The sequence below is a fragment of the Rhinichthys klamathensis genome, unplaced genomic scaffold, assembly GCF_029890125.1.
Source record: "Rhinichthys klamathensis goyatoka isolate OS25496 unplaced genomic scaffold, OSU_Roscu_1.1 h1tg000121l_1, whole genome shotgun sequence".
NCBI lineage: Eukaryota > Metazoa > Chordata > Actinopteri > Cypriniformes > Leuciscidae > Rhinichthys > Rhinichthys klamathensis.
In genome coordinates this window covers 6241476-6259388 of record NW_026606658.1, presented here as the reverse complement: position 1 = coordinate 6259388, position 17913 = coordinate 6241476, and the positions used below count along the sequence as shown (strand labels likewise).

The 17913-nt window shown below is 36.9% G+C and overlaps 1 protein-coding gene across 9 annotated transcripts in view; it reads right to left on the bottom strand.

Annotated features, from left to right (window-relative positions):
- The window catches only part of cacna1g (calcium channel, voltage-dependent, T type, alpha 1G subunit), a 254008-nt gene that overhangs the window by 91350 nt on the left and 144745 nt on the right, over positions 1-17913 (bottom strand). For all 9 annotated transcript variants that reach the window (XM_056255722.1, XM_056255715.1, XM_056255714.1 and 6 more), the window contains exons 9-14: positions 15833-16649; positions 14501-14880; positions 5005-5156; positions 3481-3666; positions 3269-3383; positions 2573-2728 (exon numbers count right to left, since the gene is read on the bottom strand). In XM_056255722.1, the coding sequence (XP_056111697.1) occupies positions 2573-2728; positions 3269-3383; positions 3481-3666; positions 5005-5156; positions 14501-14880; positions 15833-16649 (1806 nt within the window). The remainder of the gene's footprint in view (positions 1-2572; positions 2729-3268; positions 3384-3480; positions 3667-5004; positions 5157-14500; positions 14881-15832; positions 16650-17913) is intronic.

Here is a 17913-nt window from a genome sequence, read left to right as displayed (position 1 = left end):
TGAGCAACATAATTTCCTCTAAACTGCCATGATGCAGTATGAAAGATATTTCTATCTGGCAGGCAGACACAGGAGAGGCACGCTCATCTTTTAGAGAGGGGGAAAAAAGCGAAAAACTGAGTTTCGTCCAGATATTACCTTCTCTCATGTTAACTAAAAGTCTGTGTCTGCTCATCCAAACTTAAAACGTTCTCTTTCACTACCATTATGCAAATTAAAATGAATGACAAACCAATTTTCAATTGCGTGATTTGCCGCTCCTTTTGTTGTTGCTCTAATGAGGTGTTACAGAAAAAGCACTTTAAGATTTTTGATTCATAGTCCGTTATTCTAACAATGATTTTGCTCAATGGAGCAATCAATCAAAATCTAGAGCTACTTTTTTCATTAAAAGTTTTTACGAATCTTTTAAATCGATGTGAGATCAATGTGAGAAAGGATATGATAAATTGTTTAGGTTTTAGATTTACACTAACATTTGTCATGAGATAAACAGTTTTGCATCCACTAAAAAGCTAAACAACAAAAGTTTTCTTTTCAATTGTTCATCATACCTCATACCATACAAATAAAGGTGATCAAATCCTAGATTTTTTGCACTGTATACACACGCCATCCTGCATGATTTGGTTTGTCTCTTTCCAAAGAAATAAAACAAGCCCTCCACCCAAAATGATACATAGGTATAACATTTATATCTCTGATTTATCCTGAGCCTGGCCATTTGTGTGTGTGTGTGTGTGTGTGTGTGTGTGTGTGTGTGTGTGTGTGTGTGTGTGTGTGTGTGTGTGTGTGTGTGTGTGTGTGTGTGTGTGTGTGTGTGTGTGTGTGTGTGTGTGTGTGTGTGTGTCTGACTTTCTGTCAGAGAAGAATGGCTGCTATGCATTGGGAGATAAGTTGTCTCATAAGATCATGGAAAAAGAAGGCGATAAAGCAAAAGAATGAAGGAAGGATGATGAGAAGGAGCGCTCATGGGCGAGCATGAGTGTGGAGTAGGTACTATTATACACAGAACAAGAAACTCATCACTTCTAGTTGAATACATAATAATACGTAGTGTCCTAACCAGGCACAATGCGACAAATCAACAAGCTTTTGATTTGAAAGCCCATTTCAGTTCTCCCAGCAGCCATCTTGGAAACGCTCCCATGCAGCTATTTTCTAATCCATATCATTTATCTACTTAAATAAGAAAGACCAAAATCTCCAAAGCTGTTTGTCAAGATAACGTATCCATAAATTATTTTAAATCAACAATAAATACAAAAATAGTATTGTATATTTAACATTTTAGCTCAAATTATGAATTTAGCTCAAATGACATACTATACACATTATGTACTCTATAGCCTAGTGTATGATATTTTCCAAACTTTCTTAAATAACTACGTCTTCGAAGAGCACTTCTTAAGCCTCGTTCACACCAAGGATGATATAGTATATAAATTATATAAAATGATATATATATATATATATATATATATATAAAGTTAATCATTCTAAATTCTTTGAGAATAGGGAAGTCCACGCCACAGCTATAACAATAATGACAGAGAAGAATGATATCATTGGAAAAAAAATTCCAGCTGTAGAATGATGAAAACATTGACAGCCAGTCAAAATCCATCCAAATTTAAAGAACTTCAACATTAAAGGTGGCACATGCTACTGCAGTGCACACTTGTAATTGTGCGTTGGTGTGGACAGTAAAGTTATTACAGTTATCGATCTTAGTGTGAACGGGACTTTATTGTTGGCATTTTTAGCGTGAACACACTACTCAGTATTTTTTACCACAAAATAGCATAGAAAGGTGCATAAGTATGCAACTTAGGACACACCAATTTTTTTTTTATATTACATTGGTTAAACTACATTTGAAATAAGTTGAAAGGAAAGACTTATATTCTTCACAGCTGCTATATTAACCATTATGATTTCTCCCATTCACCCCAATATACTGGCTAAATTCAGAATAGCATACTAGCGTACAACTCTTACAATTTATGCAATAGGAGTAGGATGCTAGTATTCTTTTCTGAAAATAAGCCAGTGTCTCTTTTAAGTGGTTTTCCGCTTCATATCCCTGCCCACATGAAACTTACTGGACCAAAATCGCTCTTCACATATAATAAACCTCAAAAAAGGATGGGAAGAGATTGATAAAGTTTTACATGACAAATTATATGAAAAATCCTTCAAGTACAAAATCATAAAAAGGCTGCTGTCTAGTCATTAAAATTCAAGGTACATGTTCTTAGTTTCACACTCTTCTGTGGAGTGGAGTGTGAGAAAGCACGCAAACAGATTGGCTGTGATTTTGTTGCGTCAAGCTAAAAAATTTTCTTTCAGTCTTGACAGAAAAATAGCTTTTCACTTAAATCTTGTCACGTCGTGCCTGTTTAGGACATAGTGTTAGACGAAGGGGACAGGAGAGAGCTAGAGGAGAAAGAGAGAAGAAAGATATGGTGTTGGATTATGTGCTACACTCTAAAGAACAAAAAGGAGAAGATAGATTGTGAAGTGAAAAAGAGGATGAAAGTGTTCAGGCCAGTTTGGAGAATGACTTTACCTCTGTTTGGAATCCCTCCACTAAGATGGCCACCAACAGGTTGAACAGGACATAGTTTCCAAAAGTCATGAGGGCGATGAAGTACAGAGCAGCCACTGGAGAGGTGGAGGCCATCCCATTATACAGTACCTTATTCCAGTCCTCCTGAGTCAATATCTAATGAACATCAACATAGTAGACAAACATCAGCAACAAATACACAATCAAATTGTTATTTACACTCATGTTTAAAAATTGGGGTTGTGTAAGACTTTTTTGGAATAAGTTTCTGAAAGAAGGCTGCATTTATTTGATCAAAAATATAGTAAAAAAACGCAATATTGTGAAATATTATTTAGTTTTGTGTTGTTATAATTTATAATTGTCAGTCGATGTTAACTAATGTAGTTAACTAATGTAAACAAATGAAACCTTATTGTAAAAAGCGTTACCTATAAATGTTGAGTCGTTTTTGATCAATTTAATACATCCTTGCTTAATAAAAGTATTAATTTCTTACAAAAAAAATATTGACTCGAACATTTTGAACATGTAGATGTGTTTGAATTGTGCTTTAATTGACAGTCTGTAATTATTTGGGATCACAAAACATGTCCGATCTGTATTTAGTGATGTCCACTTATGATCGGATCAGCCAAGATGGATGAAAAGGTGCCTGATTGGGATTTCAGTTTGTGTAACATGCAGGAATCTTGCCTGAAAAACTGTAACAATGGCCCACAGTAAAGAGTCAAAGTTCTTGCGGTCAGGAAGAGTGTCTCCATCTCTCTCAGAGCCGAATTTACATCCAAACAGGTGCATGCCTAGAATACTGTAAAACAATAAAAATAAAAAAACACAGTTAAAGGAAAAATAAATGGACAGAATACAGTACATTCAAACTGCACAAAAATGATCTCTAATCTTGCCTGAAAATGAATATGAAAAGCATAAGCAGCATGCAGAAGGTGGCCACATTGTCCATGGTCTTCATCAGGACCACCAGCTGCCTCTGTAGGGCAGGCATGAAGCGAACCAACTTCAACACCCGCATGAGTCTGAAGGTCCGCAGCACCGATAAACCTCCTCCCTGCTGACCAACAATTTCCCAGACGCTGTCAACACATATAAACACACATATCTGACTATCTGGCAGAATGCAGAAGGACAATGCTTATTAAACATATCCTGGCTACCATAGTTAGGGGAGAAATCCAATATATTGGGTTATTTCTTGAAAGAAAAACAAGCCAACATGTTTCGGTGTGGTGTTAGAGTGGTTTGTTGCATTTCAAAGAAAGCAAAAAATGTCATCAGCTAATTGAATATAAGAAGCTATACTGTATCTCAAATAGTAAATATTGGCTTAAATAAAGCAGAATGACCATTTCATTGTATGTAAGGTACTGCATATTTTTTTAGGAAGGGTGCGTTAAAATGACAGTAAAAGTGACAGTGAAGTCTTTATACTGTTTAAAAATATATGTTTTTTTCCAATACATGCTGTTCTTTTGAACTTTTCATTCACCAAAAACTTCATGGTTTCCACAAAAAAATTAAGCAGCACTGTTTTCCACTTTGAAAATAATAAGAAATGTTGCTTGGGCACCAAATCAGCACATTAGAATGATTTCTGAAAAATCACATGACAATATAAATAGAACACATTTATTTTAAATTGTAATAATATTACTGTTTTGACTATGTTTGGTCAAATAAATGCAGCCTAGGTGAGCATAAGAGACCTAAGAAAAGAAAACAAACAGAAAACAAACGTACCGACCCAAACCTTTCGAATGGTAGTGTATGCAGATTCACAACACATCACATTTGTGTGGAAGAGACCATTCCATCAAACTGAATGTATTATTTTCCTTCATTTCAATTATTTTAATGTCTATTTAATAATTAACTAAAATTTGATGTTTTATCAAATTTTTGTTAATTTAAAAAAGCTGCTTATTTTTTGCTTGTTACATATTTGCTGCTTGTTTTACCATCAAAGGATGATTAAGTTACTATGGCAACCAGTGTCATCCCCCCCCTCCCCCTTTAAACCACGCCCCCAGAATAGTGCGCATTGGTGACTGTGTCTATACAACATGTTGAGCATTAATAAATGCAAGAAACCATCATAACATCGTACCATGCCAAATCTTTTGCATGTTGAGAAGTCTTAGTATATGCTAATTTATGGCAATTGTGAATGAATGGGCGTGAAATTGCAGCATTCATCATGACAGCTGACAGTCATCAGACTGAACAGGCAACAGATGTCCCATCATTCAATAATAGCTGCATTCTGTCTGGCTGTCACTGTTGTGATATAACACACTGCCAGTGTGCATTTTCAGAAATGAAGATGAACATCAATAAACAGTGATGCAGGCAGCGTTATTATTGTAACACACATTTAAAAGTTCTGAGAAAGGAATGCAGATGAGCATGTATACCTGATTACTACAATAATGCCGTCAAAGATGTTGTAAGGGTTCTTGATGTAGCCGAATGGACCATAGACCAGCATTTTTAGGAGCATCTCCAGCGCAAACAAACTGGTGAAGACGATATTACTGATTTCCAGAGCGTTTGTCAACTCATCAGGCTGAAAAAGAAAAAAAGAGAGAGAAGAAGATAAAACCCAGACTATCACAGAGACGCGCCATGTCAGTACTGTTGCGAATGTTACAGCATGTCACATTAGAAAGAATAATTGCAAGATGAACTGCTTACAAATATGATGATTTTGAAAACAATGTTCCTGGCACTCATTTGAAGATGACATTTAAAAAGAAAAGAAGAGGGAAAGGCTGTACATAAGGACACAAATTTTCATTAAAACATTCTTTTATTGAGAAAATACAGTCTCTGAAAAAGAATAACGCATTTCAGAAGTGAAATATGGGCATTTCTTTCAACTGTATCCCCATCATTTTATGTACCATAGGTTGATTATTATCAAAAATAACACATTTTGACTTTAACTTCTTTTGGTTGTTTGAAGGTCACAACAGTCTTGAAACACTATTACCATGCCTTCCTCATTTATTTGTGACATCTTTGTGACATCATATCCTGTTGCAGGGTCTGAAGTAATTATGCATGCTTAAAGTACACAACCCCCCCCCCCCCCAAAAAAGGTTGAATGGATACTTGTTTTTTTTTTGCCGATATTAACTAACAACTATCAGCCAATTGCGATACCGATATTTGTCACTTGCTGACTTGATTCTTGTCATTATCTCTTAAATACACAAGTGTTTTGCCAATCATCATTACATATTCAGGTCTTCAGCGACCCGGATCTATATCTAACACAGATGGATCTCTAACTGCTGCAATAGTGTAAAGCTCTCCTGATATTTTAATAATAATTACAAAATAATAAAATAAAGCATAGTTTGTTCCCTTCTGGGACTTGGAAGGGTTCAGTTTAAGCAGATGTTTTTAGCCATTATTACTGTCATCGTCAGAGCTCATTTCCTCAGTACATTAAACATCTGGCTCATATTCGCGATCTCAACCCTTTTCTTAAAACTATCGCTTTCAAAGTCTTCAAAATTTATATTTTGATTGCTGACAGCTTCTTCACCATCATGTGACAGTGAGACTAATATTTGATTGCGCACAGTACTCGCTCTACAATAATTAGTTGAGCCATTTCAAGTTTGCTGATTATACTTACGTATGTCATAATTACCGCAAGTATAAAACAAAAGAATACACAAGACACTGCCACCTTTAAGAATAGGTGAATTGCACTTATCAGTTATTGTTGCGCAGAAAAAAATATACGTAGACCTATTACATTCTTCGGTTCGCTAGCGACCCTATACACTTTTTACAAACAATTAATTAGAAAACAGACATTCTTTTATTATTGGAGTACTAAGAAGGTTTATGTCTACTGTGACTTTTAAAAAAATGAAGGAGGGGAAGAGTAGTAAATGATGTCCAGATCGATAAAGACCCAAGGTATGCATTTAAGTGTTAAAATAGACTATTTTGATCATGTTTTAAATGAGCAAGTTAAAAAAAAAACATGCATTAAGGTATAGAATCTAGTTTATTGCTGTATCAAATACTTTTCAATGAACATGTATTGGATCCATTTAACATTCAACAGGCCATCTTTATAAGAGAGGCACAAAAGCACGAAACAAAAAAGAAATAAGACAATATGACAACCATCAGAGGTTATTTTTTGCTATCAAATATCAACATTAACTCATATTTTACTTATGATTATAGAACATTACATTTGAATAAACTCGTTAACAAATACTTCCAGTGCTGTTGCTTTATATATCAAGTATGTTGCTACTTCCGTCTTTTTTTCCCCACTAGTGTACAAACTATATTTTGTACAGATAGGCAAGCATTTAATTATTTTACCCAGAGAAAAACCATTGGATTATGCAATAATCGGTTTGTAATATCAGCCTTTTTCATTTATCAAAAATCGCTGGCTGATACATCGGTGCATCTGAAAAAAACACAAAATACACTTCGAAGTTATTGCAAAATGCAAGGAAATGGAAGTGCATTTTTTTTAGAGGTTGTCTCAGTGCATGTATCTCTATAGACCATCCGAAACAGCTACAGACTACAGATCTCCAGATGTGTCACTCTTTGGTCTGCCTGGCTATTTGATACACAAACCATTTGAAATTAAGAAGTTACATAAGAGAAATATGTTCTAAAAACATACAAATCTCCTCAACTCCAAAGGGCCTGAGCCATTTTTGATCTCATTTAATTAAACAGAACACAGACTCACACTTTCATGGCCTCATATTTCCTTATAGCTTACAGTGCAGACTGTAATAGATACACGAATGTGGGGATTAACTTTTTGACATCATAAACAAGTTTCTCATTGTTCTTTTGTTTATCAGAGCATATTGTCTCGAATGACTGTAAGTTGAACTTAAAACTCAGATTCAGGTGAACTAAAAAGAAAGAACAGCAGATTCCCTGGTGTAATTGATGTAGTTGATAGTTCGGTATGCAGAGAAAAAAAGATTTTATTTATTTATTTATTTTTATGAGGCAGGGGTGAATTGAAGGAGAGACATATGGGCCGGTTCATATTTCGCTTCGTTTTTTTTTCGATTGTAAAAATGAGACTGGGCAAGAGACCCAGCACGCATAACACATTCTTGAAACATCACGGCTAGCTGGGTTTAATGAACAGAGTCTTAAATGCCTGAAAACAAAACACAACATCCCGAGTACGTTGCGCATTTGCCTATGAAAACTAACAGTGATTTTAAGAGACCTTTAGACAGGTCACAGAACTTCAGCGCTTAAAATTATGACAAAAAAAACTATGTAACCACTCTAATTGTTTTACTGAGATGATTGTTTCCACAAAGTAATGAGGCAAAATTACAATTACATACTGTGCATGAAATGAAAAATAACAGCTATTAGCTAATAGAATTAAATGTAATCTAATCAGATTTAGAAGTGGTCCGTGGAGCACGATGATGAAGTGTGGGGCTATTTGTGGTGTTTCACAGAGGTAGGGAAGAAAGCCAGCAGTTTTTCTTTTTTCTTTTTTTAGCTGTTTCTGGATCTGAGCAGCTGAGGGTTGGGCACCGTCTACCCAGCAGGAGCTTTCACTTGGCCTCTTCATTGGGTGAGGCCCTTCAGTTCAAATCAGGACCACTTGTGGGAAGAGTACATCACACACCAATCTCTGCAGGAGTGATTTTTCCAGGAACGGCAAGGCTGAAGACAAACGCTAAACTCTTTGAAAGGTTTTGATTCACGAAACATCAGATGTTCACTTTTTTTTCCTCAACATTTTTCTTTTCTATTTTTAGTAAAAACAACAACAACAAAAAAACAATCAAAGGAGCAATCAAAATCGAACCAAGTGTGAATGCAACCCGAGTTCCCCTAAGAAATGTTGTGTTCGCTTGTAAAACTTTTCCGGTTAATATATTGAAATTTAATTTTACTTCCATCTCATATTTTTCATCACCATGTCCTTTTAGGGGCTTCATAAAAAAATAAAGGATATTATGAGCCTACTGTGTAATTTTACTTTAAAAAAATAGTTCACTTCAAGAATGTCGGTAACCAGACAGTTGATGTACCTCATTGACTTCCATAGTAGGAAAAAAATACTATGGAAGTCAATGGGGTACATCGACTGTTTGGTTACCGTCATTCTTCAAAATATCTTCTTTTTTTGTTTAGAAGAAGACAGAAATTCATACAGGTTTGAAACAACTTGAGGGTGAGTAAATGATGACAGAATTTTCATTTTGAAGTGAACTATTCCTTTAAAGGGTTCAACAATATATGTTAAGACGGTGTTGGTGTGAACCATCCAGACAGGGAGCTCAGACAAGCCTGAACTTCAGACCCCTCTTCAGATGAACCCATATCTCACCAGCTGCACTCCGCTATCAGCTGCTGCTCATTCCAGCACATAGCAAACTCGAGATCACCGTCCCTTTATCTAATTATACAGCTCCAATAAACAAAGCACTGTGCCATGGGAAACATACAGGTATATGTGTATATATAAGCTAGGGTGCACATTGCAAATCTGAAAGTCTGTATATATACACACACATATTTGTTTGTTTGCTGGTTTATGTTAATATTTTCTAATTTACACACAGACCTATGAACACATTCACTGAGATCCACAGTGAAAATCTGGCATTCAAAATGTGTGTATATATATATATATATATATATATATATATATATAAAAATAAAAAAGTCTGACAAAAAAAAGGCCTCTGCACAACAGTTGAGATTGTAATAAATCTGAATGTTTTTTTTTTTTTTCATAACAGTGTAAACAGCAGAAACCAAATGTAATCTGATCTGTTCTATTCTGATTTGAGCCACTTCCATGGTCCTAAATCACATACTGTACAAATCCGATGTTTTGCAATGTGACCTCAGTCTGAACAGTCATCGGAATTCATGTGACTTTTACATCGCTCTATAGATCAACATTAGTCACATTTCTCCACTGATGGGAGTTACTACAAAGATTTGACCTACTAGTTGTTCTTCGGTCACTTTTTGAATATGGAAGACGGCAGCGAAGTTAGTCAGTGGAGGGATAGTGAGCTGATATACTCATAAGTATTACAGTGACGGCTCTATTCAAGCAAAATGAGAAAAACATTACTCTCCTCATCCTTGTCTGCTTCCTCCTTATCACCTTGTGGCAGATCAGCTTATAAATGAACATGTAAATGCTGACTTCAGTAACCTCTGTGTTTACTTCTGTATATTTCCGTGCTGGGTGCCGACTTTGTCATTGTTCTTTTGCGGATGCTGTTCAATTCAGGATTGTGACCTGTTCATACTCAAATCTGATATTGGCCACATTTAAAAAACAAAATGTGAAATAAATAAATAATAATATTCAGATATGAGCAAAAAATCTGAATGGACCACTAAGGCTTGCGGTGAGGGCGTAGCCTTAGAGACCCCTGATGGGTCATTGTTTTCAGTTGTCACTGGTGGAAGCTGAAGAGGTTGTTCTCTTCTGAGGAAAGCTTTACAGTCCTCATAAAAAAATAAATAAAATAAAAACCTTCCCTTGGCAAAAGCACTGCTGTGGTGGCCACTTCCCAAGTATGAGATATGTGTTTCCTCATTACCAACAATGACGAGTACATGCTTTACATCCAGTGAAACAGAAATTGTTCGAAATAATTTAAACCCATGACGAGCAGTTGAGATCGTTTCATTGAAGCATAAAACTGGCTGGTCTCATTTCCTCTCATTATGTAAACCTCATTATGGCTCAAATGGCTTTTAGACAAGCTAAAAGTTCACCACATGCTCACCACATAACGGTTTGAATAGCCTAAAACAACTTAGTAAGTAAATAAATGCTTGAGGCGGATGTGCAGTGGACAAAATACTGACATTTTAAAGACCCCCCAACATATTGTTTATTGAGACAGGAAGTTGGGGTTGCATATCGCAAAGGGCTCATATATTTCAGTTTTTTCCTTACACACGTTATTGATAATTTTCGTATTTGGTTAAACCCATGCAGTTTAACACCGACATGCTCTGATCTGAGGATAGGAGCTCATTGCTGTATTTGCAATAATAACTAGGCCTAACTATCATTACAAAGATTGTGTGAAGTCCCAGGGCAAGCCCTGCAACAAAGCAAGCCACCCTCTGTATTCATTAACTTTCATAGCCAAAGCAACAATAACCATTTTGCTCCAATAGCACATTAGGAAGGGGAGTAGAAAAGGGGCAGCGTGGGAGGAAGAGGTTGAAAGACACAGAGAGAGAGAGAGATTCCCAGCAGAGATGCTTGTTGAGATTGTGTACTGGGTTAATGAGTGGCTTGGAATTGTGTGGAATTTTCTTATGATGCTAAATATTCATGTCCCTGAATGAAGGCACAGTTCTTTATTCATGCATAACACAAAGTGAGGGATAAGACATGTCGATTTGAACAGTAACATCCTCCTCTCTAAACTATGAACCAGACCTGCACCGCCAGTCCGCAGGGAAGCTTAAAGGAATTCATAGCGCATGTAAGATTAAGAGCTTAAAAAAAAGTTCACCTACAAGTATGTCAACAAGATACTTGAGCTGGAAAACAGGGTATACCTGTAGATAAACATGGAACGGTACATGGCACATAGCATCTCCTACACCTCAACATGGGGTTGTGAAGTTTAAAATGTTTGAATTGCGGATTTCTAGGTGCGCTTCGGATGTTTGCGCACATAAAACTTCCCACACAGCGAGTATAGCGAATTGAGTTCCCTTTCACGTCTTCTTGCGCTTGAATATTTAAATTGGCAAGGCTTAAACTTTCGGGGACGATGCAGCACTTGCCCGTCAACTGTCCCGAGCGTCGTTCACATTTGTTCACGTTCATGTTCTGACAACATTGCATAAAATGCATAAAAATATTACCGTCAACTGGCATTGTTTCATATACTCACCAACACCGAATTTTACTCACATTTGGCGGTTGGCGAGTGTTAATTTTAGGCCCTGGTTGTATGGGTGCAATATTATGGGAGGCAAATATCCCTTTTTGGCTAAAACAGTTGACAGATATATTGCTCGAAATGGAAGGGAAACAGCAGCAACGCCAAGAAATAAACGAAACAGAATGGGCTGAGGAGCTTTTGAACAACTTGGGCTAAAGGTAGAATGTGAAATCTGATGGAAAAGAGAGATGGAGATGTGCCTGTGGATCTATTTTTAACCTCTAAAATAAAAAGCACACACTTCAGCTCTGTAAATAGCTGCCATGTGGTCAAGTTTTGTGTGGTTTTCATGCGTAAGATCAAGCGATCAACATGTCTCCTCTCCAAGAAACACAGAGCGAGGTCTGGAAGGAGGCTGCACAGAACAATGCTCAGATCAATGTAGCAAATCCTCTTCTGCCTGTTTTTCCCAGTCATTCACATATTCCCCCCTTTGGCTACACTCTGTGAAACTCCACTTGATCTTAACTTCATCCAGCAATGTGTGATTTTTCCATCTGTACCGCAAAATGGAATAACAAAACTGGACAACACAGCATTAAATAATGTTTTGAACCCTACTAGCAACATTTTAAGCCCAGGATTGGCAAACAAAGCTAGAATTGTTGCAGTCGAGAGCTGCTTCTTCATTCCAAAGTGGATTTAAAAAAGTAATGCAGGATGTCAGTGATTGGAAGAGAGGAGCACAGACAAGTATGAAAGACAAAAGGCAATAGAAGCTCCAGGAATGAACAGATGCAATTAGCTAGATTGGAAGTTTTATGGGGATCAAAGAACCCAAGTGACCTTATGCATCCAAATTCTTGCTCTATCTCAGTCTCCAATTCTCCAGATGGACTGCGCCGTAAAGACGACATTCACTGCCAGAATTCCCTGGGAGTTTACAGGGAACAAAACGAGAGGAGAGACAAAAGAAGCAGAAGTCCTGAGGGGGAGAGGAATGCCATCCTTGTGTTTGTGTGTCTGCGAGTGTGCGCTAGCTTATTTCAGACTACGGCAAACAACGAAAGAGACAAGTATAGACAATGGAAAGCACTAGATCCCATTTCCGTTACAGGTCCACCATACTCACACGCTAAAATATACTGTACATTTCCGTTTTTTATTTTAAGAAACGATTCATTTTATTCAGCAAGTAAGCATTAAACTGATCAGTAAAAACATTTATAATGTTACAAAAAAAAATCTATTTAAAATAGAAGCTGTTTTTTAACTTACTATTCGTAGAAGAATCCTGAAAAAAATAATCCTCACAAAAAAATATTAAGCAGAGCAGCTTTTTTTCAATATTGATAACAATAAGAAATGTTTATTGAGCAGCAAATCAGCATATTAAAATGATTTATGAAGGATCATGTGACACTGAAGACTGTTTTACTGTTTTTGTGGTCAAATAAATGCAGTCTCTCTGACTCAAAACTTTTGAATAGTAGTTTACCTTAGTTTGTCAGAGGGGACAAATGAGAAACGTTGCTCCTGCTTGGTGCCCCCCAACTTTTCATCCAGTGAATTCATGTGATGACTCTATATCTAATAAAACACATTCACGTTTGGTAGGGTGGTCACTTGAGTTCATGAGGTAGAGAACCAAAACCGCATATTCGCTCCTGGATACCAGCAGGCACTCCCATTTATTTCATATTTTTTTTTGAATAACTCTCAAATTACCAGAATAAATAATTCCAATCAGAGTCAGTGATGATCAATGTTTTTTTTTCTTGTCAGAGAATCAACCATTTTCTGTGAAAAATACAAATCTCTACATCACTTTATCATCCTTCAAAGTTGCAATGTCTCATAAAATACTGATCATTTTCCTAGTTGTTCATGTCAAAGCCCTGAGTTACGACTTCAATCACGAGCGAGGGGGGCATGAACCGTGGTGTGTGCTCTCCAAAGGATCTGGAAGACTGTGAGGCATGCGAGCACACTGTGTAAACACAGTACAATGAATTTCAGATGTGTGCCAGTTGCCCTTTTTCTTCAGTGCAGCCCTCAGACTCGTGCTCATTCTCTAGTATGGTGAATTACCCCTACAATGCTAAACAACAAAAACATGCTGCATACAGAAAGTCTTGCATTCCGTAATACTGCGGGAAAGGGCAGTGGGGGCAGAGTGGTATATTATGTGTTGAAAAAATATAAATGTGAATAATTATGACATACACTATGTTCAAAAGTTGGGGGTCGGTAAGATTGGTTATAAAGTTTTTGAAATAAGTCTCTTATGCTCAACAAGGCTGTATTTATTTGATCAAAAATACAGTAAAAACTTGAATATTGTGAAATAATATTACAATTTAAAATAACCGTTTTCTACGTCAATATATTTTAAAATGTATTTAAATAAAGCTGAATTTTCCGCAGCCATAATCCCGTCTTCAGTGTCATATAATCCTTCAAAAATAATTTGAATATGCTGACTTGCTGGTCAAAAAACATGTCTTATTATTATCGATGTTAAAAACAGTTGTGCTGCTTAATATTTTTGAGAAAACCAAGATACATTTTTTTCCATGATTGATGAATGGAAAGTTCAATAGAACAGCATTTCTTTAAAATAGAAATATTTTGTAGCATTACAAATGTCTTTACTGTCTACTTTAGATATAATTAATGCATCCTTGCTGAATAAAAAATATTATTTAAAACAAAAATCGTACTGACCCCAAACTTTTGAACAGTAGAGTCTGATTTATTAGATTTACAAGCACAATTACCGGTACATTTAAACACACAATTGTGAGATATGAAGATAGTTACGAGAAATTATGACAATTGTGAGATAAAGTAGCAATAATTTTGAGGTATGAAGCCATGTAGTGATATATAAAGACCCAATTACTTGGAATTAAAATCGAGGCAAAAACATAATTTTATCTTGAGGGTTTCCAGATATCAAATCAATGAGAACAACATGGAGACATGCACTAACCTGGTCATGAAACTCGATGCCCATGCTTAGTGTGTTTATGAGAATGGCGATCATTATTCCTCGTCCGAAATACTTGCTGTCCACGATCTTACGGAAAGTGTCGCACACCAGCCTCCAGAAATGGACCACCTTTGCTGCACGAGCTCCTAATGCAAACTTCTTCTTTTTGTTGGGATCTCTGCTGTCCCGATAATGGGCATCCTGTGTGAACTCATACACGCCCTCACTGTCAGAGTCTGCCGTCTCATTCCCATCCATTCCCTCGGAGTCGTTTCCCATCAATTTGGCACAATACGGACACGTCTCAGGGTCAAAGGTCAAAGTGGTGTCTAAGTTTGGGCCACTGCTATTCATGAGGGCATCCTTGCAGACCATCTTGCCTGAAATGTATAAGACAGAAATACATCAGAAAAAAAATATGCATAGACAGATGTCTATCTATCTATCTATCTATCTATCTATCTATCTATCTATCTATCTATCTATCTATCTATCTATCTATCTATCTATCTATCTATCTATCTATCTATCTATCTATCTATCTATCTATCTATCTATCTATCTATCTGTCTGTCTGTCTGTCTGTCTGTCTGTCTGTCTAATGTTAATTGTAACATTGAAATAATGTTAATTGTCAATGGTAAAATTTTAAATTAAAAAACACTTAATTTGATATAATAGTTGGAATATGCAAAAATATGCACATCAAATAAAAGAATGTAAGGTGTATTGTAACAGTAAGTACCACTGCAGGTCACAGTTTTTTTTATGGTTTTTGTTTATGGTTGGTTTATTGTTTTTAAAATTTTCAGCAATTCTGGCAAAACAAAATATTTTAAAATATATGTATTCATTTTTAAAGAATCACATAACATTTAATCATAATTTCAACATATACATCTACACACACTTTAATTTTCTTGAATTTAATTTTTTTTATTAATTTATTACACATTTTAATTTGCTTTTAAAGCTGAAAATTGCAAAAGGATGTACATCACATCAAAGGATGAAAGATTGAGAGACAACACTGCTGTTTTTGCCCTGATGCCAAACTTATTGATTTGCTTTGAATAATATTTTAATTTTTTTTTTTTTTCATGAGAAAAATGTAATGCTTTCATTTTAAGTTTCTTACTAGATTATCGAATAGACATCTCAGGGTTGAATTTCCAGAAAATTTAACTATATTGTATAGTATTGCCATGATGATAATATTAATAAAATATTAAATTACTCATGCAGTCCTTTTTGTTCATACCGCCCAGTCTTACTCTAAACTCATGTGTGTCGCACATTCAGCTCAAGTAATTCCATTTAAAATCCATTTACCAGGAGGACCTTGTGTCTCCACCAGGCACTGTGAGGTGTTGATGGGAGTTGGGGGTATGTTTAGGTTGGTAAGGACATTAGCAGTACAACTGCTTCCTCCTGGCTCCAGGATTCTCTGTCTGAGCTGCTCTAAGGCCAGAGATGACTGTAACGTGGGGTAGTTCTTATGTACTGGAGCTGCAAATGGCACTGAGTTCCTCTTATATGACTGGAGCACCGTTGGAGAAGGTGAGGGGCCGAAGCGCAGCGGTTCAAGGTGGCCCGCAACCTGATAAACACTATGCATAGATTCTGCACAGCTTGGGACCAGAGACCCACAAAAGGGCTCCTGCTGAGGGATAATGACCGGTAGCATAAGACGCCCAGAGTTGTTGACATTGCCACTCTGGGAACCGTTGTCCACCTCTCTGCCCCCATCGGTTCGGACACTTCCATTGCCAAGATGGTAGTGATGGTGGAGGTGATGGTGATGATGGTGCATGACGTGTCGGACGGATCCCTGGCGCTGCTTCTGCCGACGTCTTTTCGCAGGGGGCGGTTCCAGCGGTGGAGAAGCGCATATCCGCAGCCCTGCCCTACGACCGGCGGCCCGGATGAGGTGGCAGATTTGTCGGATGCCTTTGCGGATAATGTGGACTAGGTACTTGAGCAGCTCATCATAGCAGCTTCCTGGCTCAGAGAAGCTATTCAGCGTGCTGGCGTTGGACCTGAAGCGCACTCTCTGCTCCTTCATAAGCTGACTCTCCCGTTGCTTGGTCTCCGAGAACTGTGTCGCTATGACAACTAGACAAAGGTTGATCATGAAGAACGAGCCCACCTGAAAAACAGTGGAGGGAGTGGAGAAGACCATGAACGGAGAGAGCTTCACTGATCATTAACAACATTGTTACTGTAACAACGAGAAAGGATGGCATGACAAAAATAGCAAGTATAAAATCGATGGTTATTTTCTGTGCTAACAGGATTTGAAATGAACAGATTGGAAGTTCAGAACAACGCCACAGACTTACTTTATTCTGTGTAACACAAGAGACACATTTTGAGAAATGTTTCAGTGTTTTTTGTCCATACAATGGTAGTCAGACAAGTTTTGCTAACCAACATTCCTCAAAATCTTTTCTTTTGTGTTCTGTAGAAGGAATTTGTGCATGTTTGGATAGACATGAGGGTGAGTAAATGATGGCAGAATTTTCATTTTTGGGTGAATTATCCTATTAAATACCCCTAAATGCCTATCATGTACATATTTAAACAGTTTTGTCTCCATTTTACTATAACAATCCATTAGCTAGGCTTAAACAAAACATGATTCATTACATGTCATAGACACATACAACTGCAACTACGTTTTTGGCACTGATGTTGATGTAATGAAGTGGTTTCTTTTTTCTTTAATTTATGGTTTTCAATTTCCAATTCACTATACAGTAGACAACATTTGAAATGGATCAAAAAATCAAAGTTATCCTGAGACAAGAACGGGTATTGTTCAAAATTCATGTATAACTTGGATGAAAGGTTTTGATCCACTTCAAATGTTGACTACTATATACTGTATACACACACACACATATATATATATATATATATATATATATATATATTAGGGCTGTCAGTTAAACGCGTTATTAACGGCGTTAACACAAACGTACTCGGTTACTAACGTAACCTCGGTTCTCTCTAGAGAGGGAACGAGTACTGCGTAATAGGAGCCCGTTCTCATCCCAAGGCGTAATATACTGACTCTTTTGCCAAAGCGTCTATATCCAACGCACATGGCACCCTTTAGCGTCATATGAGACGCAGATATGTGGCGCCTCCTAGTGGTCTAACCCTAACACTACCCCAGACCTAAACCTACCCAAAACCAAAGCGTGTTATATTGACGCTAAAGGGTGCCATATGCGTTGGATATAGACGCTTTGGCAAAAGAGTCAATATATTACGCTTTGGGATGAGAATGCGTTGGTAATAGCTTACGCTAGGGGAAAACCTCTTTTCCACGGGATATTGAAGCCAAAAATTATCCTTAATTTTTTATTAATGTAAAACGCTTTGCAGCAGCAAGCAGACACAGGTGA